The 27,087-nt window shown below is 39.6% G+C and overlaps 1 protein-coding gene across 6 annotated transcripts; it reads left to right on the forward strand.

Annotated features, from left to right (window-relative positions):
• Positions 1–5,887: 5,887 nt before the first annotated feature.
• On the forward strand, positions 5,888–25,337 carry LOC112586846 (hepatitis A virus cellular receptor 2). 6 transcript variants are annotated; one of them, XM_044947392.2, is made up of 8 exons: positions 5,888–6,141; positions 7,103–7,441; positions 8,263–8,376; positions 13,821–13,861; positions 15,262–15,388; positions 18,351–18,470; positions 19,074–19,110; positions 21,185–25,337. In XM_044947392.2, exons 1-8 carry the CDS (start codon positions 6,087–6,089, stop codon positions 21,342–21,344), a joined length of 993 nt encoding a protein of 330 aa, XP_044803327.2. In that variant the 5' UTR covers positions 5,888–6,086; the 3' UTR covers positions 21,345–25,337. The 6 variants fall into 6 exon arrangements, with proteins under 6 accessions (XP_044803327.2, XP_025148125.3, XP_044803328.2 ...); XM_025292340.3 differs by having other exon boundaries at positions 5,903–6,141; positions 8,293–8,376; XM_044947393.2 differs by lacking the exon at positions 18,351–18,470 and having other exon boundaries at positions 5,916–6,141; positions 21,185–23,268.
• Positions 25,338–27,087: the final 1,750 nt, after the last annotated feature.

The raw sequence follows: 27,087 nt of genomic DNA on the forward strand, positions 1-27,087 counted from the left end.
AGTGGATATTTCAAAGTACCAGGGTCTGGCCTTTATTTTATTTATTTATTCTTATTTTTCACAGTTTTCTACAGTGAATATGATGTATATAATAAAAGTTTTTCAAGTATTGTACAGACACATAAAGTTATAGTCCCTTTAAAGGGAAGTCACATGGCTAGCTGTAATCTGTAGGTCAAGATCAAGTTTAGAGTTGCTTAACTTCTTACCCTTTATGTCCAACCTCTGTGTCTGCCTTTACAAAATTTTGGCACTAATGGTACATGGAACCTAACTGAGATGCTGTGATTTAAATGAGAGGATTTTTGATTCAAACTAAGTATGTCTAGAATTCCAGCTCTAGTGGGCATTACTATCTCCCCATTACCTAGTCAACTGCAGTTCTCCCGTTGTATAGGGTAGATTCTAAGTGAACTGAGTTTTCCAGGTGATCTTATCTGTCTCACCCATGTTTTCCTATCTTCTGACCTGAGTAAAATTCTCTCACTTCCATTTTATAAATTTTGTCAAGTGGCCCCTTGTCTCTTGTCATATGTCTGACTCTTTTGCAACTCCATGAATTGTAGCCCACCAGGCTCCTCTGTTCATGGGATTTCCCAGGCAAGAATACTGGAGTGGGTTGCCATTTCCTTCTCTAAGGGATCTTCCTGACTCAGGGATCAAATGCACGTCTTCTGCTTTGACAGGTGGATTCTTTACCACTGAGCCATCTGGGAAGCCCATCAGGTGGCCCCTTAGTTATCTATAAATGTGTAATTGTAATTACACATAATTCCAGTGTTTCCATTTAGTGTTTGGAGGATATCTTTAAGGAGTCTGAGATTTTCTGCCACGTTTCCTGCTGACAGAGGGAGAAAACAGAACACTTAACTTCTACAGTAGTATCATATGTAGTCGTTTTATTGTGTAGTTATCCCTCCACGTAATTATAGCCAACCCTCAACAAGCCCTTAAGAAAATTCATGATATGAGTTTCTATTAATAAACAGAATATAGAAAATATTACACTATGGAAGACTTCTTTACCAAAAATACATTCAATGTCTCCTTTCAAAAAGCAAACTTCTCTTGTACATAATTAAAGAATCATAGACCTTTGTGGGTCTTTTATGGTCATCTTTATAAATAAATTGAGACACGCTGTATTCCTTTCAAAAGAATAATCATTATTATTTCCACCCAGTGTTTTCACCCAATAAGATCTATATTGCCATAATAAAGAACAAGAACATTCTATATGAGCTGAAATGGAGAAATACTCAGAATAGAATATGAAGTTGAAAAAGAAAGATGCAAGCTGATTGATCTTAGCATCTCTAGATGTGGCACAACCATTCAATTGTGATGGAGTAGCACCAACTGTGTGTTCTTGCCAAAGAATCAAGCCTGAATCTAACCAAATCTCTAGAGTTAAGTTACATTTATAGGAAATACAAAGAAAAGAGGAATATTTTAAAAGAAGAGACACAAGGAAACAAACCCAGAATGTGGAACAGCACATTGTTTTGTACAACTTGTCAATGGCAGGGGGAAAGGCGGGAAGACTGGCCTTGATTAAAAGAAACTTAAGGGTTATAACCTGTGGAGGAGGAAATGGCAACCCACTCCAGTATTCTTTTTTTTTTTTTGAAGGTTTTCAGGATTTATTTAAGCATATTTTGGGGCCAGTACATACCATTGCTGACTTATTTTTATCTTGGTGAATTACACCCTCATTCATCTTTTCACTAAAGCCTGAAACATGAATGTTATTATCCACTCCTCCCTTTCACTCACCCCTCTGGTCCCATCTGGTCTTGCTTGTTCTACATCTCAAATAGAGCTTGGAAGCAATTTTATTCATCTTCATGACTGTGTGGACCAAAACAAACTCTGGAAAATTCTTAAAGAGGTGGAAATACCAGACCACCTGACCTGCCTCTTGAGAAATCTGTATGCAGATCAGGAAGCAACAGTTAGAACTGGACACAGAACAACAGACTGGTTCCAAATAGAGAAAGGAGTACATCAAGGCTGTGTATTGTCACCCTGCTTATTTAACTTATATGCAGAGTACATCATGAGAAATGCCAGGCTTTATGAACCTCAAACTGGAATCAAGATTGCTGGGAGAAATATCAATAACCTCAGATATGCAGATGACACCACCCTTATGGCAGAAAGTGAAGAAGAACTAAAGAGCCTCTTGATGAAAGTGAAAGAAGAGAGTAAAAATGTTGGCTTAAAACTCAACATTCAGAAAACTAAGATCATGGCGATCTGGTCCCATCATTTCATGGCAAATAGATGGGAAACAGTGAAAACAGTGACAGACTTTATTTCTGGGGGCTCCAAAATCACTGCAGATGGTGACTGCAGCCATGAAATTAAAAGACGCTCCTTGGAGGAAAAGTTATGACCAACCTAGAAAGCATATTAAAATTCAGAGACATTACTTTTCCAACAAAGATCTGTCTAGTCAAACTGTGGTTTTTCCTGTAGTCATGTATGGATATGAGAGTTGGACTATGAAGAAAGCTGAGTGCCAAAGAATTGATGCTTTTGAACTGTGGTGTTCGAGAAGAGTCTTGAGAGTCCTTTGAACAGCAAGGAGATCCAACCAGTCCATCCTAAAGGAAATCAGTCCTGAATATTCATTGGAAGGACTGATGCCGAAGCTGAAACTCCAATACTTTGGCCACCTGATGCAAAAAACTGACTCAGTTGAAAAGACCCTGATGCTGGGAAAGATTGAAGGCAGGAGGAGAAGGGGCTGACAGAGGACAAGATGGTTGGGTGGCATCACGGATTCAATGGACATGAATCTGAGTAAACTCCAGGAGTTGGTGATGGACAGGGAGACCTGGCGTGCTGCAATCCATGGGGTAGCAAAGAGTGAGACATGACTGAGCAACTGAACTGAACTAACTGCCACTCTTATTCAAGTTACTATTATCTCTCACAGGGAAATCTGTGAACACTTCTTAACTGGTTTTATAATGCAGCAGCTGAAGTGATTAAAAAACAATTAATGTATTTATTTTAATTGGAGGCTAATTACTTTACAATATTGTGGTGGTTTTTGCCATACATTGACATGAATCAGCCACTGGTGTACATGTGTCCCCTATCCCAAACCCCCCTCCCACCTCCCTCCCCATCCCATCCCTCTGGGTTGTCCCAGTGCACTCCAATATTCTTTCCTGAAAAATCCCACGGATTGAGAAGCCTGGCCTACTGTAGTCGAAAGGGTTGCAATGAGTCGGACACAACTAAGTGACTGAGCACACAGAGCACAAGGGTTATAACAACCAAATGCAGTGTAGGGTTACAACAACCAAAAGCACAAGGGTCATTACAAACAAATTCAGTGTTTAGATCTGGGTTTAAACCTATTATTAAAGGACATTTTTGAGATAATCAGGGGAATTTGATTATGGACTGAAGAATCAGGTGCTGCTAAGACATCATTATTAATTTTGTCTTATGTGATAATGGTAATTAGCAGAGTGTCAATTTTTAAAAAACAAGATGCACATTGACGTCTGTAAGGGTGAAATAACATGACATCTGGGATTTGTTTTAAAAGAAAAATTTGATAATTTTGAATTTGTGTATTGAGAGTGTGTACTATTCTCTCTGCTTTTGATATGTCAGAAAATTCATATAAAATAGTAAATGGAAAATGCAAATTGTAAAATGTGTTATGATATGCTTTTTTGTCTGAAAAAGGGAGAAATAAGAATATATACTGTATTTTCTTGTGTTTGCATTGGGAGGATACACAAAAGATTCATGAAAATAGAAACCTATAGGGTGGGTGGGGGAAACTGGTGGACTTGAAGGGGTGAGAATGAAGCTTCTCAGTATAAGTTTTTTATATTGCTTTAAACTTTAGTCATTTGGATGTGTTGCCTAAACAGTTAAAAAAAAAACACACCAAGAAATAAAAGTTAAGTGAAAATGATAATATTCAGAAAAAGTCCTGTATACACAGAAAAAGAAAGGGGTTAGAGTAGATTTCTAGGCACCTTCATGTCTAGACCTCAATGAATTAATACATTGTTAATTTTTTTTTAAGCCTGACTAGTAAGTAATTTCATTTTTAAAATAATTTTATTTATTTATTTAGGCTGTCCTGGGTCTTTGCTGCTACATGTGGGCTTAGTTGTTCCATGGCATGTGGGATCTTCCTGGGCTTATGGAGATTGAACCTGTGTTCCCTTCATTGGCAGGTGGCTTCCCAGGGAAGTTCCCATTGTTAAACTTTTATTAAGCTGGATCTAGTAATAATTCCAGAGATATATAGAGGATGGAGTAATAATAAGAAACACAATAAACCAAAATCAGAACACAAAATGTGAAGCCTGAAACTTTTAACAGTTTTGCCTGGACTCATGCATGCTGTTAGTAAATCTAACCTCTGACCCCATGTTTAATCAAATCTACCTTACACTTGAATATGTACATTTGCTTGTTGTTATTAGGTATGTGGGCAGACATAGTATTTATGAAACATATTTGCAGTGGGAAAACAATCTGGTTCTTAGGGAAACTCATGTTCTTGCTTGAAATGAACAGTCATATACCTTTGGGCAAATTGGTCTTTTCAGGTCTCAGTTTCCTTGTCTATGCTGCTGCTGTTAAGTCACTTCAGTCATGTCCGACTCTGTGCGACCCCAGAGACGGCAGCCCACCAGGCTCGCCTGTCTCTGGGATGCTCCAGGCAAGAACACTGGAGTGGGTATATACCATAAAGAAATTGAACATGATCTCCTGAGTCACCACTAACTTTGTGGCACTATAAAGGTACACACACATAACAAGCTGGATATTTATAATAAATGCATTTAGTAATGTTTAAAGTGAGTGACAAGGAAATTCAGGCAGAGAAGATAGAGGAAGACCAAAGGGTTTTCAGAAACTATTCCATCTGAGAGCTCACTTCCCTTTTATAAACAGATGTTTGCTTTTAAGATTTCCAGACAAAAGTCACTCTCCCAGAGTTGAGACTGTTTGAGTCTGAGATGTTAATCTCAATAATGGAGAGTGTGGTTCAACACTTTCTGGCAATTGATGCCCAAAGCCCCTGGGATGGAAGGAGAGGGGACATCTAGCGTATATGGAAGGAAATAGAATATCGAGGTGCCTTCAGTTCCCCCAACAGGAGGGGGAAAGAATCACTGCAGGAAGGAATGCATTTTTCCTTGGTGGAAGAGTTTGAAAGTTCAGGTCAAAGTCAGAATATTAGAGCAGCTGTTCATATATCACCTAACACAATTTCCTCATGTTATAAGTTTTATAAATGGGGAGGCCAACCTAGTAAGCTTATATGACATAGCTCAGTTTGTATTAGAGCAAGGCTAAGAACTAGTTTCATGATTGGAGTAGAAAGGGCAGCTAAATGTGAGGATAAGGAACAGGTCTGGGATTTCCCTGGCAGTTCAGTGGTTAAGAATGCACACTTCAATGCATGGGGCATGGGTTCGATCCCTGGTCAGGGAACTAAGATCCTACAAGTCACATGGCATGGCCAAAAGGAAAAAAAAAAAAAAGAATCAGGCCATTCATTCATGATGGTATCTCCCAGCTCCTAGTCCAGTTCCTGACAAGTAGCAGATGCTTCATAAACATTGGTCACAGAACTCACCAGCTGACTGACTTGACTGAATTAATGTATGAGTGATATATTTCTACCTGTGTTCCCAGGGAACACTGTCCATTTCAGACTGAGGACTGTTATTTCACTGGAGATAGTAGAGGGCTCACTCTACTTGCCAAGAGACACTTGACAGAGTAACACTTGTCTTCCTCTGAGTATTGCTTCCTCTTTGTTGATGAGGACAGGGTAAATGTCAGTCTTCACAGGATGTGTGTGGTCTAGCATGAGAGAGAACTGGCATTTCCTTTGCTGTCATCATAGATGACAGTGTTAAGAGAGCAGTGATTGGTAGTCAAATGCCTGCTGTGCTGGGCCAGCAGTCTGCAGAGTGGCCACTGCTCCTGTGACTTGGGAGGAGAGACAGTTCCAGGAAATACTCAGTTCGATTGGAGAATTGAAACGGCACCCAAACAGAGCCATTGTTTGACTTTCTTCTTCAGAACCCATGTTTTCACATCTTCTTTTTGACTGTGTCCTGCTCATGCTGCTACTGCTTACAAGTAAGTCTGGATTTTTGCAGTTGGATAGTACAAGATAAAGATGCAAGGGTGGTCATTGTAATAAGCAAAAGCTTGGAAGAAACCTAAATGTCCACCAGCAGAGTAGTGGCTAAAGAAATTGTGATATACTCATGATACAAATAGCAAAGCTGATGAAACATAATGATGTGAGATGTCTTTAAATCATAATGTTAATTGAAGAAAGCAAGGAGCAGAAAAATGGATATATTGGACTTGTTTTTGTGTGTGTCACAGGGGAGTGGGAATACATGAATGCTTCTCTGGGAAAGGGAGCTGGGAAATGGAAAAGAGCAGGGTATGGGAGAGTTGTCATATGCTTTTTATACTGCTTGAATATGGGTGTATATTAGTGTGTAGTTTATATAAATTTTAAACCTCAGAACAGCCATACATTAACTTCTTATTCAGCCAAGGGTTTTTATTCATTATGTGACTAGTGCTTGGTTAAAAAAAAAAAAGGAGAGAGAGTTTTGTGTTAGGATAACTGCCCTGAGTTTGTGAATAGATGACTAGCCTAAATGGGTGAGCTCTTTTCCTGGCTGACAGTGACCCACTGCTGATTATCTGTTTCCATCAGCAGTGCCCTTCAATGTTCACAGGACCAGGCCATGATTCTCTCCTTGGGCACTGGTTCTCAAAGTGAGGTTCTAAGATGAGCCATATCCTGAGCGTGTCCTGGGAACTTGTTAGAAATATAATTCTTGGGCCCCACCCAAGAACTATTGAATGGGGAACTCTAGCAGTTGAGCCCAGCTCTCTCTGTTTGAACAAGGCTTTCTGGTGATTCTGGTGCCCCTTGAGTCTGAGAATCATTGCTATAGTGAACTGTTCTCCAAGCAGGACAGCAGCAGTGATTTCCTCTTTATTCTGCAAAGCAGTGCTTGCAGTTTTCTTGAAGTGGACCAACCTCTCTCACTGCTCTCTTTCCCTCTTTATGCAGGTTCTTTGAAAGGGGCATATGTGTCTCAGGTGGGTCAGAATGCTGATCTGCCCTGCACCTACTCTCCAGCTACCACTGAGAATCTCGTGCCTGTGTGCTGGGGCAAGGGACCCTGCCCTGTGTTTGACTGTTACAGCTTGGTGCTCAGGACTGATGGAAGGAATGTAACCTATCAGACATCCAGCAGATACCTACTAAAGAGGGATTTGCACAAAGGAGACGTGACCTTAACCATAAAGAATGTGACCTTAGCTGACAGTGGGACCTATTGCTGCCGGATCCAATTCCCAGGTCTAATGAATGATCGAAAATCAAACCTAGAGTTGATCATCAAACCAGGTGAGTAGACTTTTGCATACCTTCTTTCTGAATGAGATTTGCCTGTGGATCATATTAAATACACTGACTGATCTCACCTTTGGTCTTCCCAATTACAGCCCTCCAGTTGGGTCCCTAAGACCTAAAGTTTAACGGGTCCAACCGTGTTTAATTCCCTCCATCTATTTTGAACCTCATGGCCATAGAATGAAGGAAAGTGCTAGATCAGTGGTCTGAGTACCTGACTGGTCATTGGAATCACCTGGGGAGCCTTTTGACTCCCACAGATAAGCATCTCCAGCCCTGAACCAGGGAAATCAGCATTTCTGGAGGTGGATGGAGCCTGAGCATGAGAGTTTTACAAAGTCTACCCCCAATGATTCTCCCCCATGTGCAGCCAAGATTGAGAACCACTGGACTCTGCATGTTTGGGGAAGAAGGGGCACGTATGCTTTCATGTTTTAATGCTTATAGAGTGTGTACTTAGTGGTTGATGGAGCTAAGTTCAAATTTGACACTGCTTCTTACCAGCTGTGTAATCTTGGTCAAGTTATTTAAACTCTGTGACCTCTTCCTCTATAAAATATAATACTACCTACCCTAGAGGCCAGTGGGAGGATTTTATGAGATGTTTTGTGGAAAGCATTTACTATGGCTGTAAGTTTTATTATTAACAATTAGACTGTGATAATAATGATGTAACACACCTCTGTCAGACATTCTGAGTGTCATATACTCTCAACGAATGTGTTCAGGTAGGTTTGGAAGTTTAGCATGTGTTTCTCTTCTATTGTTGTGTTTACAATTTTTTTTCTGTTGCCACTTTTCTGCTGTCAGAGAAGCCTCATCCTTACGTTGGTTTCTGACTTTAGCCAAGGTCACCCCAGCTTGGACTCCATGGAGGGACATCACTACAGCCTTTCCAAGGATGCTCACCACAAAGGGACCGGTCTCAGGTAATTACACATGGTGTATAGGAGGAAACCTTTAGTTGGTTTCTGAGTTCAGAGGATTTAGAATATGGGGAAAATATGAGAAAATAGTTTTAGTGGAGGCACGGATATTTCTGTGCACCCATGGTAGTGACAGGGGTAAGGAAGGGGTGAAGGTAAATTTATGCTGGGAAAAAAGAGCCCCAGGCTAGGATTCTGAATTAGTCATGAGTAGCCCCTACCTGAGCCAAAGCCTTTCACTTCTCCTGGTAGCAGCTTCCTCTTCTGTCTGAGGAATGAGTTCAGAGACTTGGATTTCACCACCCAATAATTCCTGACTCTTGAAAAAGATTTTTGATGAGCTTCGTATTTTGCCAAACAAGGGAAAAAAAGATTTCTACTATTGACATCCCCGTGTTTAAAAAAAAAAAAAAGAGGATACTCTTATATAAGTTTAATGAAAAACTCATTATGTTTCCTTATTATTTTCTGATTTACTCCTGTACTGATGATGTTTTGTCATGTATTGGCCCCAGTCCATGTTTAGGATAATTTGGACTAGGCTATTTCAAGAGTACCTTCTACCTGGAATAAAGTCCATCATCTTCCTCAGATTCTGACCTCAGAAGGAACAGCTAAAACCTTCAAGTATTTCAACAGGTATTTCCCACAGTGCTCTAGAAAGAAGATAAGGTTGACAGAGCAGACCTCAAGTCACATTGATCAGGGAGGAGTTCTGGTCTCTCTAAACTCTCCAAAGCATAGTCTTTGATTCCGTAAAATGAGGTGGTTGTTGTTGTTTAGTTCCTAAGTCATGTTTGCCTCTTTTGTGACCACATGGACTGTAGCCCATCAAGCTCCTATCCATGAGATTTCCCAAGCAAGAACACTACAGTGGGCTGCCGTTTCCTTCTCCAGGGGATCTTCCAGACCCAGGAATTGAACTCATGTATTCTGAATTGGCAGGTGGATTCTTTACCACTGAGCAACCAGGAAAGCCCTAAAATTTAATAATAGGTAAATTCCAATCCTAATCTATTAAATCTCTCAGATTTAAATAAGGAAGTGTGTCTAGAGTGCTTAGCCCAGAGTCTGATCATGGTACATACTCAGCACAAGTTAGCTATTGTCATTTTCAGTAAGATCTAGAGGCAGAATGAGGTTGCAATTAAGTACTTCTTCAGTGATGGGCTTCTCAGGTGACTCTGTGGGTAAAGAACCTGACTGAAATGCAGGAGACACAAGAGATGAAGGTTCAATCCCTGGGTCAGGAAGATCCCCTGGAGAAGGACATGGCAACCCACTTCAGTATTCTTGCCTGGAGAATCCCATGGACATAGGAGCCTGTCAGGCTATGGTCCATACGGTTGCCAAGAGTTGGACATGACTGGAACAACAGCACAGCACAGCGCTTCAGTGATAGGCAGAATGGGTTCTAATGTCAGCTTTTTGTGTTAGTTTTATAAACTCAGTTTTGTTGCTCAAACTCTGTGAGGCTCAATTTCCTTACCTCTATAATGAGGCTAATTTCCAGTGCCTATGTCATAAGACTATTGTAAAGATTGAAGTGATGACACATGTAAAGCACTAAGCATAATGCATAATGCCCTGCCCAGACAAAGCACTCACATATTAGTTATTTTAAATATTAATGTCAGTGCTCTAGAGGTTGAATCTTTTTGTTGGTTCTTTAGTCACTGGGTACCAAGATCTCTCATGCGATTAGTAAGGAAGTTAAATATGGTGGAAACAGATGATCACCCAAATAGTGAGCTAATCGAATCATACCAAGTGTTTATCATATGTCATTGTTATATTTTAAAGAATTCCACGACTGTAGACCTTGAAGGGAATGGTGGGAGTCCCACTTACCCATCATGGGTTTCAGTGCTCTTTACAATGTCACGCCCAAGTGGGCATTTGCTGTGTGACCACACACCTTCCCAGATGGAGAAGTAGCTTCCTCACAAGGCATGCACGTTTTTTGAGGTGTCTATACCATAACCAGAAGTGGCCTTCACTTCAGGTTTTACTAGTTTATTCCTTCCCTTTAGGGCAACAGAATGGGGCCATCTTTTGTACCTGGGAATATAGGGAGAGTGCCTACAATCTCTGAGCTTTTCAAAGACCTGAGAAAATACTTAAACAAAAAAAGGCAATGGCTCCAAACTATGGAAATAAAATGAAAAGTTGAAATTAATTAGTATTTAATTAGTTAATTAATTAGTATTTAATGGTATGACTATAATATGTAACATTATACCAGTTAATTACCTGCAAGTCAGCTTGTGTGTAGTTGTACACACCATTTCTTTAATGTGGAATGTGGGTACATATGCTTGTTATGAAGTGGAGAGGAGCCTTTACAAGTAAGAGTTCCAAGGGTCTTTGAGGTTCCTAAACCAACTTTGAACATCGGACAAATGAAATTTTTCTTCCACCTGAAGAAAGCAGGACTGGATCATGGATGAATCCTTAGCTCTGGAAGTAGACTTGATTTGAATCTTGGGTTCTCCAGTTAATAGCTATGTGATCTTGGACAAAGTACCTCTCTGAGACTTCTTCATTTGAAAAATGGGAAAATAATAGTACTGTGCACACAGTGACTGCAGCCATGGAATTAAAAGATGCTTGGTTCTTCAAAGAAAAGCAATGGCAGCTCTAGACAGTGTATTAAAAAGCAGAGACATCACTTTGCTGACAAAGGTCCGTGTAGTCAAAATGGTTTTTCCAGTAGTCATGTATGGATGTGAGAGTTGGACCATGCAGAAGGCTGAGTGCTGAAGAACTGATGCTTTTGAACTGTAGTGTTGGAGAAGACTCTTGAGAATCCTTTGGACAGCAAGGAAATCAGACCAGTCAATCCTAAAGGAAATCAACCCTGTGTACTCATTGGAAAGACTGGTGCTGAAGCTGAAGCTCCAATACTTTGGCCACCTGAAGTGAAGAGCTGACTCATTGGAAAGACCCTGATGTTGGAAAATATTGAGGACAAGAGAAGGGATTACAGAGGATGAGATGGTTGGATGGCATCACTTACTCAATGGACATGAGTTTGAGCAATCTCACAGAGATAATAAAGGACAGGGAAGCCTGACGTGCTGTAGTTCATGGGGTTGCAAGTCGGACATGACTTAGTGACTGAACAAGAACAACACGGTGGTGAAGATGAAAAGATATTGTGCATGTAGAGTACTAAGCACTGTGTCAGGCACATAAAACATGCTAGATGGTAAATATTAAGTTTGTATACTTTTAAGATCATCAACCTGCTCTGCCAGTCTTGGGTTCTCTAGGAAACACACTGTAACTTCCTCCATCTGTCCCACCCATCTTGGTTGACATCAATCTATGTGAATATAAGCTGTGATAACCCAATAATAGGGCTTTAGTTGATTGATCATTTTCACTGTAAGATGAATTAAAAAAAAAAGTTAGAAGTCAGACAGTCTTATCATTTAAGCCAAGAAAAGTAATTGTATGGAAGCAGAAAGTAGATTTACACTAGAAAATATTGTATGTGTAGTTTACTTAGTAGTTCCACCAGTGTGGTTTTAAAATTCCTTTTCGTAAAGGAGCAAAGGTAAATGGGAGATAACGTCTTTCCTTTTCTTAAAGAATAAACAAAACTTTAGGCTGAGAATATGCTTTTGTAATATTAAAATCAGAGTCTGTATGCCAGGAGTTTAGCATTAAAAGGCTTAGACTTTGAAGCTTCCAGAAAGTGACCATGGCATTTAGGAAGTTTCAGAGCCTCTGACTCAACCAGAAAAATGAGTTTGCATCCTTAAGCTTCCCAAGGCTGACGATTTATTGGTTTGTAAAATGCATTGTTTATGAGATAAGGGCCTGCGCCCATCTTGTTCACTGTTCTGTCCTCTGTGCCTGGCATAGAGTGGGGATGTAATATATGTTCATTGAATGGATAGGCAGATGAATAAATAAATGCCTAAAAAGGAAAGAAAGTGATCTGGGATCTGGGCAACATGATGAGCTTAGTAATCACAGTGCTGAGGTGAGCATTGTTGGAGGCAGCATAGTTAAGTGTGTACTTAAGGCCATGCAGACCTAAATTGGAAGGCCATTTCTGTTATTCGCTAAGCTGTATGACCTTGGGTAAGTCATTTAGCGTCCTAATTCTCAGCTGCTTCGTCTGTGTAATGGGACAGATAGTCCCCACTTTAAGATAGTTGTTTTGAGTGTTAAATGAGATACTTCACTTGAAGAATTTAACACAATGCCTATTCATAGTAAATTATAGTTACAGTTATTATTATTTTCATTTTTTAGGGAACAAAATACCCTCTCTCTTAATGTTAAATGGTTTTGAGAAAATCAACTTTCCTTACCTTTCAGATTCTAATCATGCCATATCTTTATCCATTCATTTGTTGATGGACATCTATACAATGGAATATTACTTAGTTATAAAAATGAAATAATGCCATTTGCAGCAACATGGGTGGACTTTGAGATTATCATACTAAGTGAAGTAAGCCAGACAGAGAAAGGCAAATGTCATATCATATTGCTTATATGTGGAATCTAAAAAAGACTGTACATATGAACTTACTTACAAAACAGAAATAGACTCATAGACATAGGAAACAAACTGATGGCTACCAAAAGGGTAAAGGGTGAAGGAGGGATAAATTAGCAGTTTGGGATTAACATATAAGAGGCATCCCAGTTGGCCCTAGTGGTAAAGAATCCACCTGCTCATGCATGAGATGCAAGAGATGGGGTCCAACCCCTGGATCAGGAAGATACCCTGGAGTAAGAAATGACAACCCACTCTGGTACTCTTGCCTGGAAAAGTTCCATGAACAGAGAAGCCTAGCAGGCTACAGTCCATGGGGTCTCAAAGAATTGAACATGACTGAGCGACTGAGCACACAGATATATAAAATAGATAACCAACAAAGATCTACTGTATAGCACAGGGAACTATACTCAGTAAGTTGTAATAACCTGTAAGGGAAAAGAATCTGAAAAAGTATATATATATTCTGAATCACTTTACTGTATACCTGAAACTAACACAACATTGTAAATCAACTATACGTCAATTAAAAAATGAACAAAATAAATATTAAAGAGCAGTCATTTGATCTAAAAAAAGTCTAATTATATGCCTGCTTGTGTATTGTCAATGCTGTTAGAATTTTGCAGACCGTTTTAGGTCCTATGGACACAACAAACTACGTATTCAAATACGTCTTCCTAGAAGAAGTCTCCATTTCATAGAACATAGGTAGTTTGGTTTGTTATCTGGGTGAAAAAAAGGTCATCCTAGAGTTGATTTGTAAGTGTTCAATAAATTCTGTTGGTTTCTCAGTTAATTATTGTGAAGAGTATGAAGTAGAATTAATTTCAAATAGAATTATAGGCAGCTTAAAAAAAACCCAACAAACGTCATATAAAAGAGCATTTCTAACTGTTTTGGCTATTTTTCTTCTTTGTGGTAGAGACGCGGACACTGGAGACCCTCCATGATAAAAATCAGACGGTAAGTAACTGTGTGTGCGAGCTCAGCTCATGCTCAACTCAAAAAAAAGTATGGCTTTAGACTTCCTTCCTGTCCACTCCTTCCTTGGGGAAAAATTCCTCATCTCCCTTGGCTTTGGGTTCCTTGACTATAACATGTTGCTGATGACAATTGTAACTGCAGAGGCCTGTTGTAAGGATGGAATGAGATGATGCATGTAAAAGTGCCTGGCACACAGTAGGTGTGCCAAAAGGAAGACTCACTAGCATTTTGTTCTTATCCTGAAATTTCACAACTGTATACCACTGTGGAGGGTTCAGACACCCTGCATCTCCTGAGAGTAGTGTTTTTCCTTGTTAACATTTCTACCCTAATGAGAAAGATTGTTTGTTTGTTTAAATGTATTTATTTATGACAAGACACCAGTCAGGAATATTCTAAGGTAAGAACTTACATATCTAACCAAAAACAAAGCCGTATTTCAATCAACCACCATTTTAATGTCTCCCACCTTCTCAGAATGGAAGGGAAAACCACTAGAAAACAATCTGATAGCAGTGACTGGGAAATTGTTTGAGGACATACCCGGGAGTCTGCATTCATTTGACTCAGTCTGACTCACTCTCAAGTATTTTGTGTTTGTCCTGCGGTCTTTGCAATCCAGGACTGCCTTTTAAATACCTCTTTGTGCCACACTGCTCAGGGCACATTTTCACAGTGCACTTGCAGTAAATGTGTGTTGAATAAACGGAGGACTTAATTGCTTAATGTTGTTTTAAAGGTGTTCACTGTTACTCTTTTTAAAGGGGGAACATGAACTGAAAGTTTAGAAGCAGGATGCAGAACAATAGCAATAAAAGCTACCACTGATTGAACATTTGTCCTGTACCAGGCTCTGTGCCAAGCATTTTCTGGTTTTTGTCACTTAATTTTCCCGATAACTTTACAAGATGACTCTGCTGTTTGGTGACAGAACTGGGATTTGAAGCCAAGACTGTCAGGCTGCAAATTCCTAGCTTTTAAATCACTATCTTTCTGTGGAAATTGGGGTTTCATGGTACAACACCAAATTTAGACCTCTCTGAAACTCCCTGGAAACACGAGGGAATCTTATATAAATAGGGTTCCACTTTAATGTTCATTTTTGTTGGGGAAATTGGGAGTCCATTTACTAAGGCTACTTCTTCACCCACAGCACAGACAAGCATATGTTATTCTCTTGCTAAGTCCAAAACTTGAGCTAATCTCTTTCTTTGGGTGGTTTGAAGCTTGTCTAGACGGGGACAGATTGTGAGTCACTTCAAGGTCCCTGCTTTCCTGGGACACTGTGAAAGGGCTGTTCTGATGCATAAGTCGTGAGATTACCTGGGCAGACAATGGGTTTCTGGCCATTTGCTGTAATTCTGTTTGCGTTTCCATAGGAAATATCCACACTGGCTACTGAGTTACAAGACATGGGTGCCACCACCAGAACAGGCCTCTACATAGGAGCAGGAGTCTCTGCTGGGCTGGCTCTGATTCTTATCTCTGGTGGTCTAATTCTCAAATGTAAGTCATCTGATGGTGCTTCTCTCTCCCTCTGATAAGGAACTGTTAATATAGGAACCAACCCAAAACCTAGACATTATAATCATTAGGTTATATTGATTAGAATGAATACTCTTTAGTCCTTTCAAATCACAGGATTTGTTTTTATTCAGTGCTTACCATGTAACAAGCATGTCTTTATATTTATCATTGTCACCATCTTATAAGGTAGGTAGTACTGTTATCCCCATTTTTTACAGCAGAGGAGAGTAACACTTAGAGATGGTAAACTTTCAAGGTTTTCTCAAGGTTTCAGAATCGGTAAGTGGCAAAGCTGGAATTCAGATTCAGGCAGGTTGATTCTAGTACCTATTTTCTTATTTTGTAAAGAGCATAAATATTTTAAATTCATGGATTAGCAATCACTTCCTTCTATGCATTTTCTATCTTATGTATCTCTTACGTGTGGTTCTTTAAAGAGGGGCAGCAGGTTCCTTTAACACTGGGTCATGGTCAAGGTTGCAGCATTTATTATTTTCCTCCATTGTGGCACTCAGCAAACTTTTTACTTCTAAGTTGCTTATGTTTATTTAAAAAAAATAAGTATAATTTATATGTGATACACTGTCTATGTAAAATGTGTCCGACTTAATGAATTTTTGAAGATGATTTCATTCAGGAAACCATCACCACAATCAATGACCAAACACTTCCATCACTCTGAAAGCCTCACATACTTTAATAATTGTGATATATTCTCTTCTCTTTGAGGCAGAGGCCAAGGCCTTATACCTCTATTATTTTAGTAGCCTTTCTTACTCATCTGTAAACATAGACTGTGTGTAGGATTACAAACCATTCCAAAATTTCCCAGGACTGAAGTGGGGCGGGGGGTCTGAATATGTGGGTTTTCAGTGCTAAAACTGGGACAGTCCAGGGAAAACTGGGATGCGCTGCTCATCCTGTGTGGCTTAAAGCTTCCAAATGCTTTATGTGCATTAAATCCTCGTAATTACCCTGTTGAAAAAGGTTCTGATATTGTTCTCATTTACTATTTGGAGAGCCATTGTGTTGAAAGGTTAAGTAACTTTTAGTCCGACATGACACTGTTAATTGATAGAGGATTTGAAACCAGGGCTATCCTGCTTACCTTTTTGTTATTCTGCCATTAATGGTAAATGAATTGTTCAGAGGAAGAAGCTACTCACTCCCACTTCCCCGAGTTTATGGAGAGGTAGCAGTGGAGTTTGGGAATTGACCACATGAATATGGAATCTACAGGCTGATAAGGAGTAATGATAACACCCACTTTTTGTGTTCTGCCAAGGCCTGGATATTGGGGACTGTTATGGTTTGGGTAAAAGGGTGTGGAAAGAGGTTGATGACGAGTAGGAGAAGTCATGTTTTGTACACACATATGATTACTGCCAAAATGGTATGGGGAGGGAGGTGGGAGGGGGGTTCAGGATGGGGAACACGTGTACACCTGTGGCGGATTCATGTTGATGTATGGCAAAACCAATACAATGTTGTACAGTAATTAGCCTCCAATTAAAATAAATAAATTTATATTAAAAAAAATGACTACGTAGAAGAATAGATGGGAAAGTTGTGTACAATTTGCAGTCTTTTTCCTAGAAGCTGCTAGAAAAAAATCACACAACGAGGGTGACAGGTTTTTAATCATGACATCAAAGCCATAAATTGGCACTCAGAAATGTGCAGCAATCTTGTATCTTCCTAGTGCAGTATCTGAGATGAGCATCACATATTTCACTGCTGCTCAAACCTCCCTCCCTTCTCACTGCACTGATGAAGTATTAAAAGCCTCTTTCAACTACTTTGGCATAGCCATGACTTCCTGCTTCCTTTGATTGCTTTCTCCAGAATCATCTCTTTCTCCATTCCTATTTAAGCTTTTTTTATTAGTGTAAAAATAAGATCTAGTTCACACATTTCTCTCCAGCTACTCCCATTTCTCTCCTCTCCTTCACAGGCATATTTCAGATGAGTTATTCCTACATTTCATTCCTCTGTACTCTTCAAACACCCTCAACCCCATTTAGCTTCTACACCTGAATTGCCATGGAAGTAGTTTTAGTTCAAGCTCAGTGATCTCCATTTTGATAAACCCAGTAGATACCTCTGTCTTCATTGCAATACATCCATCTTTCAGTAATATTCAACTAAGTTGACCCTCACTCATTCCAAAAAAGTCTTCCTTCTCTTGACTTCTGAAGCACCACTCTCACTTTGGCCACTCCTTTTCAGTCATTTTTATAATTCTCTCTTCTTCAGCATGATCTTTAGGTGTTGAGATTCTCCAGAGCTGGTGTTTTTCCTCTCTCCATACTCTCTGGATGATGATAACCTATATTTCCATAGACTTAAATGTCATCCTTAGTTTCTGTCTTCAGCACTCAAGGGTGTTGGTACTGACTGTCCAGCTGTTCAGGTGTTATCTCTACTTATTTGTCTCCCACCTTACCATGTCCAAAAAGGAGCTCTGGAGTCTATATTCCACCTTTTTAAAACCCTACCCCACCTCGCTGGGTCTTCATCATAGTGTTTCCCTACCATCCAACTGGTTGCCTGAGCTAGAAGCCCTCCTTGAATTCTCTCCTTCTTCACTCCTAACACACAATCCCAACTACACACAATCCAGTTTCACTTCCTGCACTTTCCCCAAAACATATCTAAAATCCATTCATGATTCTGTGCCTCTCTGTCACTACCTTACTGAAGCAGTTCATGCCTTACCTGCTCTTTTTTTCATACCTCCTTTTAGTTCATCCCCCACATAGCAACCAAAGTGATTTTCTTGAAACCCAGTTATATCATATTTCTGGCCTTCAGTTATTTCTTATGTCTTAGGATAAAACCCAAGCTCCTGATTATGACTTCAAGGGTCCTATAGTATCTAGCCCAGCCTCCATTTCAGACCTTACCTTGTACCACTCTTTTATTCCAGTCATGCTTTCAGTTTCAGGCAATTATCACCATCTTTACCAGGGCTTTACTCAATCCAGAATGCTCATCCTGATTCTTCATTTGGCTGACTCATTCTCTTCTTTCAGAACTGAGCTTAACGATCATCTTAGTGGTATGTATCTGTTCATTCCATACTCCTAACTAATCTCTGCTCCTCTCTCCCCTTTGGCAACCACAAGTTTGTTTTCTGTGTCTGTGAGTCTGTTTCTGTTTTGTAAATAAAGCTATTTAATGTTTTTAGCTTTCACATGTAAATGATATGATGTTTGTCTTTCTCTGTCTTATTTCACTCAGTATGATAATCTCTAGGTTAATCCATTTTGCTGCAGTACTTTCCTTTCTGTCACATCAAGTTTGAAATTATTTTATTTTTTCTATTTCTTATTTTTTTTTCTTAAATGCCTCCCCACTGGAAGACAAGCTTAATGATGTCAGGGCTCATAATTCATTTTTGTGTCCCCGGTGCTTAGCATACTACCAGATATGTAGTAGGCACTCCCTATATTTGTTAAATATGAAAATACATCTTTATTACTTTCTACCACAGTTTACATAATAAACCAAGACACACATCAGTGGTTTGATGTAATTAAAATCTTAACTGGTAGACCAAATTTCCCTAAACAATCTTTGCCTCCCATTAGCCCATTTTGTTTTTATCTAATTTATTTTATTAAAGCATTTTAAATGGACTTTCGTTTGTCTTTCTACTTAGGGTATTCTGATAGAAATGAGAAGATACAAAATTCAAGGTAAGAATCATGAGTAGGGTAGGAGAAGGTGGGGATCTTTGGGTGACCCTTCAGCTGATTGAGCACCTACTCCACCCAGGCTCTAGGTGGCTGCTGGTTACAGAAGTGAACGAGAAGCTCAGCATCTTCTCTCAGAGCTTTTCATAACTCAGCCTGGTTCTTCTGAACTCTGATTGCCTGTTAGAATCACCCAGGGAACTTAAACATATTTGTCTATCCCAGAGCAAATACATTAGAATCTTTGGGGATGAGGTCTCATCATAGTGAAAAAGTGAAAGAGTTAGTTGCTCAGTTGTGTCCGACTCTTTATGACCCCATGAACTGTAGCCCGCCAGGCTCCTCTGTCCATGGAATTCTCCAGGAAGGAATACTGGAGTGGGTGGCAATTCCTTTCTCCAGCGGATCTTCCCGACTCAGGGATCAAATTCGGGTCTCTTGCATTGCAGGTGGATTCTTTACTATCTGAGCCACCAGGGAAGCCCTTATTGTTCTAAAAACTTTCTAGGTAATTGTAATGTACAAACAGAGTTGAAAACTGCTTGTCTGTCATATTGCAGAATTAGTCTCCATTCCTAATTACACTACACTACACACACAGAAAGCTTATATAACTTTTACTGGGTTTCTGTGACATTTGGGACATGCGCAGAATGAAATATATTTTAAGAAAAAAATGATTCTGTCCACTGAATACTATCTGAACCACTAATAATTTTAGACTAAGTCTAGGTGGTGCTAGTGGTGAAGAACCTGCCTGCCAGTGCAGGAGACATAAGAGATGCAGGTTCACTCCGTGGGTCGGGAAGATCCCTTGGAAGAGGGCATGGCAACCCACTCTTGCCTGGAGAATCCCATGGACAGAGGAGCCTGGAAGGCTACAGTCCCTAGGATCATAAAGAGTTGGACAGGACTGAGGTGACTTAGCATTCACACACACTAGATGGTATAGTTAGTTATGAAGACAAAATAATCTACAGTAAAAACATAAGACCAAATAAAACATTTAATCATCATGGCTCTATATGATATATAAGCAGCATTTATTAGAGCTGAAACCTGAAATGTTGTAATATCAATAGGTAATATTTACATTTACGTGTACTACTGCTGCTCCTGCTGCTGCTAAGTCACTTCAGTCGTGTCCGACTCTGTGCGACCCCATAGACGGCAGCCCACCAGGCTCCGCCATCCCTGGGATTCTTTATGAAATTATTGGGTTAATGTTTTATCTCTACCTATAAATGTAAACCCCATAGAAAATTAGAAAGTCATCAGCCACATTAATAACTGTATCCCCTAGTGCACACCTGATTCTTAGTACACACTTCATAAATATTTGAGGATTGCATGGATAAATGTTCCTTACAGCAGCCCTGTGAGAGAAGAGTACTTATTCCTATTGTATAGATGAGGACCCTAACACCCTGAGTTTACTAATATACAGCCTCCAGGAGCTTTTTGTGTTTTGTTCACTGTAGTATCTCTTGATGCATTGGCTCAGTGTGTAACACACTAAATAGTTCTTGAATGAATAAATGGAAAAGGCAAATCCAACTTAGCCTAGATCTTACGGATGGAAAGCAACAGAGGTAGAATTCAAACTCAAGTCTCACTGGATCCATAACACATTCCTTTTACTTTTTGGAATTGTTTAAACCCACATAATAATTGAAATAACAGTGCAATTTGAGCATGTTATTTGATATCTTGTCACATTTACTTTGTTTCTTTATGTATACAATTTTGTTTTTTTTCTGAACCATTTGGACAGGTGTTTCAGACATCTTGACACTTCACATAAACACTTTAGTCTGCACTTCCTCAGAATGAGTATATTCTCTTAGATAACACAATTCCACTTTTATACCTAAGAAATTTCAAATTAATTTGAATTTGTACAGAGTATTCCCCAGATTATTTCATCGCTATTTTATGTTTTCCCTTCCTAGTCAGGACCTGATCAAGGATCGTATACTGCCTTGGTTGCTAACTCTTTAGCAAAGCCCGTTCTCTCAATTCTATTACATGTTGTCCAGAAAATGCTTAACTCAACTACAATACTTTATTTCCACAGCCTCATCACTTTGGCCAACCTTTCTCCTTCTGGGTTGGCAAATACAGCAGCAGAGGGGATGCACCCAGTGGAAAACATCTATATCATTGAGGAAAACGTATATGAAGTGGAGGATCCATACGAATGTTACTGCTCCGTCAACAGTGGGCAGCAATCCTAACAACCTCTGGGCTGCTGTCACCTTTCAACGCCACCAGATTCAACCACTTCATTTAGGGGCTTGGTGTTGTCTTCTTTGAAGACATGAGATGGCTCAGCTGACTGATTTGAGACATTCTGCCCTTGGCCACTGAGCAGAGTTTTTCCGTATTTTAAAGATAACTAGCTCACTCGAGGATTGAGCTGGGACCTGTGCGGTAATACGCAGGCACTACATTGCCTCTGCGTTCCATCCACCCAACTACTACTGGAGTAGGACTAGGTGGTCTTGATTCCCTCAAAGCCTCAAGGTTTATTCTTCTTTGAATGTTGACTCTGCAACAGTAAGTGCCAATGCACAGCTCTCCTTGGCCTCAGTTAAGAAGATGGCCCAGCAAGGCCTGTGGTGTGGCAGATGCTCCTGGAGAAAAAGGAAGTACGCTCAGTGTGTATTGACCAGTTTTGCTTGGGGTGTACTCAAAGGGAAAGATCTCTAACCGACTTCTCCATTCATAGAGAGAAATGGAGCAGTGTTTTTCATAAAAGAAGAAGCAGGACTGGGACACAAATTCTGTTCCCTGGTGGAAAGTAGGTGAAGGCCTTTAGCCATCTTTATTTGTCAGAGTCAGATCCCTTCATGCTTCGACAATGGTCCTTAAGCTTCAGTGCCAAGATGGTGGAGAGTAGGTCCATCTTGTCTGTTTTTTCCTCCCCAGTTATGGCACAACTCTGACACATAATAGAGATTTACTTAATATCTTTGGAGTGAAAAAATTAAACAAGCAGAAAGGCAAATTTCTGGAAAAACTTTTCCATTGGAGAATTCAGATAGAGCTCTGTACCTTCACTTGTGGGGAACTAAAAAATACTCTTAATCATCTGTTTCTGGTCTTGTCCAGCTCTTAGTTTCTCAGCATCTTCTTCCAGCTCAGGTCCTGGAAGTCTATTACTCTCCTGTTTTCTTTCTCTTTTCTGCTGGATGTATCAACAGTAGAGACCTGCCTGAAAACGGCCTTCTCCGGGTGATGACTAAAGTGCTACTGTGTTCATGCAGGAGATGTTGGTCACCGAGGATGCAGGCAGCCTGTTTCTTACAGTGTTCAGGCTGCATCTAGACAGGACTGAGAAGCATTGGTTTTCTACTGGAGATTTGAAAGGGAGATCATTTTGCAAAGTTCAAGGCAGTGGCTTTTAAACAAGCTGAATAATTAATCTTAAGTGTTTTTGGTTTATGAAATTCTAGAGGGAAGAGGTTTCAGAACACATTTAAACCAGGTCAATAATTGCCCCACAAAAGGGATTCTTATCCTAAAAAAATCTTTAAACAAGGATATATATATAAGAACAACTCTTGCAACAGTGTTTGTGAGAGACTTTTTCCATGCATTGGGGAATAATTGGTTAGGTGGTATTGCCAACACACTGGAACAGTTAAAAAAAAATTAGGTGGTTTCATCATTGAGTTGTTTTGCTAGTTCAACAGACACTAAGTGCTTACCTTGTGCCAGGGACTCTGGTGCTGGGATCACAGAGACCGAATAGACACATCCCTGACCTCATGGAACTTCTGACTGATCTGACAGGAAGGAGGATCTCATTCATTCATTCAGTGAACATTTTTTGGCACCTAGTTTGTGCCAGACAGTGTTTTAGTTCCTAGAAATATAGCAGTGAAGGAAACAGACAAAATCCCTAGTTTCACAGAGCTGTGTTACTTGTCAAAGGAGAAATCTATATTGCTAAAAAAAAAAAAAAGTTCTAAAATAGTATAGTTAAGTCTATTTTTTCTTTTACTGTAAAATATTCCAGAAGCATATTCCAAAGTTAATATGGTATTCCACAGGGGCAAATAGTCAAGAGTTTCACTTTTTCCTTTTATGTGCTTCTGTAACTGTTTGAATCATTTTCTCCATTTTTTTGTAATAAAGAAATTGATTTAAGTATGATCACAATGTTTTCCTGTCCACCCTCCTCCTCATAGAAAGAAATGAAGACTTTGGATAAGCTCAGGTCACAGCCAGCGGTAATGTGTAGCATCACTCTAGACGTGTCAAGAGTGATTCCAGCAGGGATTGGGACCCTGGCTTTCAGGGTAGGATCAACTCTGTATCAGTGATTTGTAATGAGGAAGATGGCAGAAAGATAACAAACTATCAAGGAACCCCCAAAGGGTCTGGGTGATGACAAGTGGTAACTTAATTAAAAACAACATAGGAAGATTGAATGTGTGGTTTTTCTCTTAGAAGTGCCTTAGAAATTTTTCTCCTAGATCTGTGCCGTAGACACCCACAGGGCCCGAAGAGGCTCCTTGATCTTTTCAGACTGAAAATTTAAGATCTTGCCATGTTTTATCTGCCTATCACTTTTAGTGTTAGAATTCCCAAGGCAGAAATTCTAAGCAGTTTGACTTGTCATTCATTTATTTGGGAACATTCCCTTATGCATATTTCCATTTAAATTTAATTTTCACATAAGTTTGAATTTTTTTTTTAACTGAATACAAATTAATTTTGTCCCCAGATTTCTACTGAGAAAGTCTTTCCAGAGGTAAGTAGAGATGCCCTAGATCTGTAATTTTAAAGATTTTCGTCATTCTTTTCTGGAACTCAGCTGGAAAGGGGAAAAGGAGAGAAGCAGCTGGGACACTTGGTTGGAGAGTTCTCAAGCTTAAGGGGAGCTCAGATTTTAACCAGTTTTCAGTGGAAAAGCTGTGCAGTAGAGAATGCGTCAGAAATGTGACTTTCAAGATTCTAGATCCTCTACATCTTTTTTTCAGTTGTATGGCCTGTAATTATAAAGGTGACTCATTTACATAGTAGCAGTTTTCTTTCGTAATTCTTAGTCAAGCTCCTTCTGCTTATGGTGTGACTCTTTTTCCAGAGAAAGCAGTGATGTTTTAAAAAATTATTTAAGCTATGCAGGTATGGTTGTGGTGGTAAAATGTTTAAATACCCACATTATTTTTAATATAATTGTTTTGTGGGTGGGTGACCTTTGGGAAGTATTTTGTTGCAGGTTTATAGTCTATACTTAACAACATGCCTTATGACAATCTGACACGTTGTCCTTTGTAATTTCTACATTTCATGCCTTTTAAACCTACTTCATGTAAAATGAAAGTATTTTACACTCCAATGCAGTGTTTAAAATTATCTTCATTTGGCCAGTTCTGAAATAGCCATGTATCTATATATCTATATCAAATCTGTTTTAAATTTTGTTATCCAGTTTTACCTGCCATTCCTACTCATTTGCATGCTGAGTTTAGTTCTTGTTCTGGAAACCTTTAAGTAAGTAGTAACACCTGTACAAATATAGGTGAAGGTTGTTATACTAGTAATATTGATTTTTGATTCATTTTTTTAATCTCAAAGTTCACGATGAGATCTTAGCAAAAATCTCTTGACCTTAGTGTTGGTTTAGTCTGAGGGCTGAAGCAAGGAGCCGATGAGGGAGCAAGGAGCAAGTGAAGGGGCTTTGTAAACTTCTAGCTGCCCAGGCCTCAGTGAAGTCCTTGGAGAGGTGGCAGCTTTCCTCTTCTCTGAGCAAGCCTCCTACTCCAGCAAAAATTCCTGGTACCTAAGCAGCAGCGAGGCAGCTTCTAATCACCAAGGTAGAAGGGAGTTTTCTGAATTGATGGAATTTCAGGTGGGAGCTAAGGAATATGATATTTAGTAATCCTAGCTGCCTTGTTTCAAGCAAACGTGTTTACAAGGAACTGTGGGTAGGTGAGTTACTTTACAGTAAGTACTTTGAAACTCCAAGTAAGAAACTCTAAGCAGAAGATACATCTTGTTAGAGTGCTTGTTTCCTTCATCGTTGTTTTGTTTTAGGTTTTTATTTTGAAATAATTTGAGATTTGCAGAAAAGTTGCAATGATAGTGTAGAGTTCCTGTATTCAGCAGATTTTTGTTTTTGTTTTGGTTAACAGCTTACATAACCATGGTACCATTTGTGAAAACTAAGGATTTAAGACTGACACATAATAGTAACTAAACGATAAATTTTGCTTGGATTCCTACTCTGATTTTTAAAATTTTAAATTAAGTGCTTTCTGAAAAACAATTAAAACTGGAAATGCCTATTCCCTGTCCTCTCCATCAAAAATTTTCCCCAGTCCCACTCCCCAGGGACAGTCCTAGGTCAGCCCTGTCCAGTAGAAATGCAGTGTTTTAGTTTTTTTTCTTATTCTTGTTCTTTTTTTTTTTTCCCTTCATTATAAGTCTTCACAGTTCAGTGAGTATTTTCCATTTGAGGACATCTCCATTCTGACTAGTCACTTTTTAAGTGCTCAATAGCCACATGTGGCTAGTGGCTCTAGAGTTAGCAAAGTTCTGGGCTTATTCTCTTATTTTTTTTCTCTCTCTTTCACTCATACACACACACAGTAACCTAATTTTTTCCACTACATACAGAAGCTCATCATTCCCTGTGAGAATGGGACAACAGCCTTTACTTAGACAGCTATGTAGTATTAAGTAGAACAAATGTACTTAATCTATTAAATCACTTCCTCACACATAGATGTTTAGTTTTTTCCCCCCATTTCAAATATACAAAACCTAGGAGCTATCCCACATTGAAGGTCAGGAAGGGCGGCGGTGAAGAGATACCCCACGCCCAAGGTAAGAGAAACCCAAGTAAGACTGTAGGTGTTGCAAGAGGGCATCAGAGGGCAAACACACTGAAACCATACTCACAGAAAACTAGTCAATCTAATCACACTAGGACCACAGCCTGTCTAACTCATGAAACTAAGCCATGCCCGTGGGGCAACCCGAGACGGGCGGGTCATGGTGGAGAGATTTCACACAATGTGGTCCACTGGAGAAGGGAATGGCAAACGACTTCAGTATTCTTGCCTTGAGAACCCGATGAACAGTATGAAAAGGCAAAATGATAGGATACTGAAAGAGAAACTCCCCAGGTCAGTAGGTGCCCAATATGCTACTGGAGATCAGTGGAGAAATAACTCCAGAAAGAATGAAGGGATGGAGCCAAAGCAAAAAGAATACCCAGCTGTGGATGTGACTGGTGATAGAAGCAAGGTCCGATGCTATAAAGAGCAATATTGCATAGGAACCTGGAATGTCAGGTCCATGAATCAAGGCAAATTGGAAGTGGTCAAACAAGAGATGGCAAGAGTGAATGTCAACATTCTAGGAATCAGCGAACTGAAATGGACTGGAATGGGTGAATTTAACTCAGATGACCATTATATCTACTACTGCGGGCAGGAATCCCTCAGAAGAAATGGAGTGGCCATCATGGTCAACAAAAGAGTCCGAAATGCAGTACTTGACAGAATGATCTCTGTTCATTTCCAAGGCAAACCATTCAATATCACAGTAATCCAAGTCTATGCCCCAAACAGTAATGCTGAAGAAGCTGAAGTTGAACGGTTCTATGAAGACCTACAAGACCTTTTAGAACTAACACCCAAAAAAAGATGTCCTTTTCATTATAGGGGACTGGAATGCAAAAGTAGGAAGTCAAGAAACACCTGGAGTAACAGGCAAATTTGGCCTTGGAATACGGAATGAAGCAGGGCAAAGACTGATAGAGTTTTGCCCAGAAAATGCACTGGTCATAACAAACACCCTCTTCCAACAACACAAGAGAAGACTCTATACATGGACATCACCATGTGGTCAACACCGAAATCAGATTGATTATATTCTTTGCAGCCAAAGATGGAGAAGCTCTATACAGTCAGCAAAAACAAGACCGGGAGCTGACTGTGGCTCAGATCATGAACTTCTTAT

This window comes from Bubalus bubalis, chromosome 9 (assembly GCF_019923935.1).
Source record: "Bubalus bubalis isolate 160015118507 breed Murrah chromosome 9, NDDB_SH_1, whole genome shotgun sequence".
NCBI lineage: Eukaryota > Metazoa > Chordata > Mammalia > Artiodactyla > Bovidae > Bubalus > Bubalus bubalis.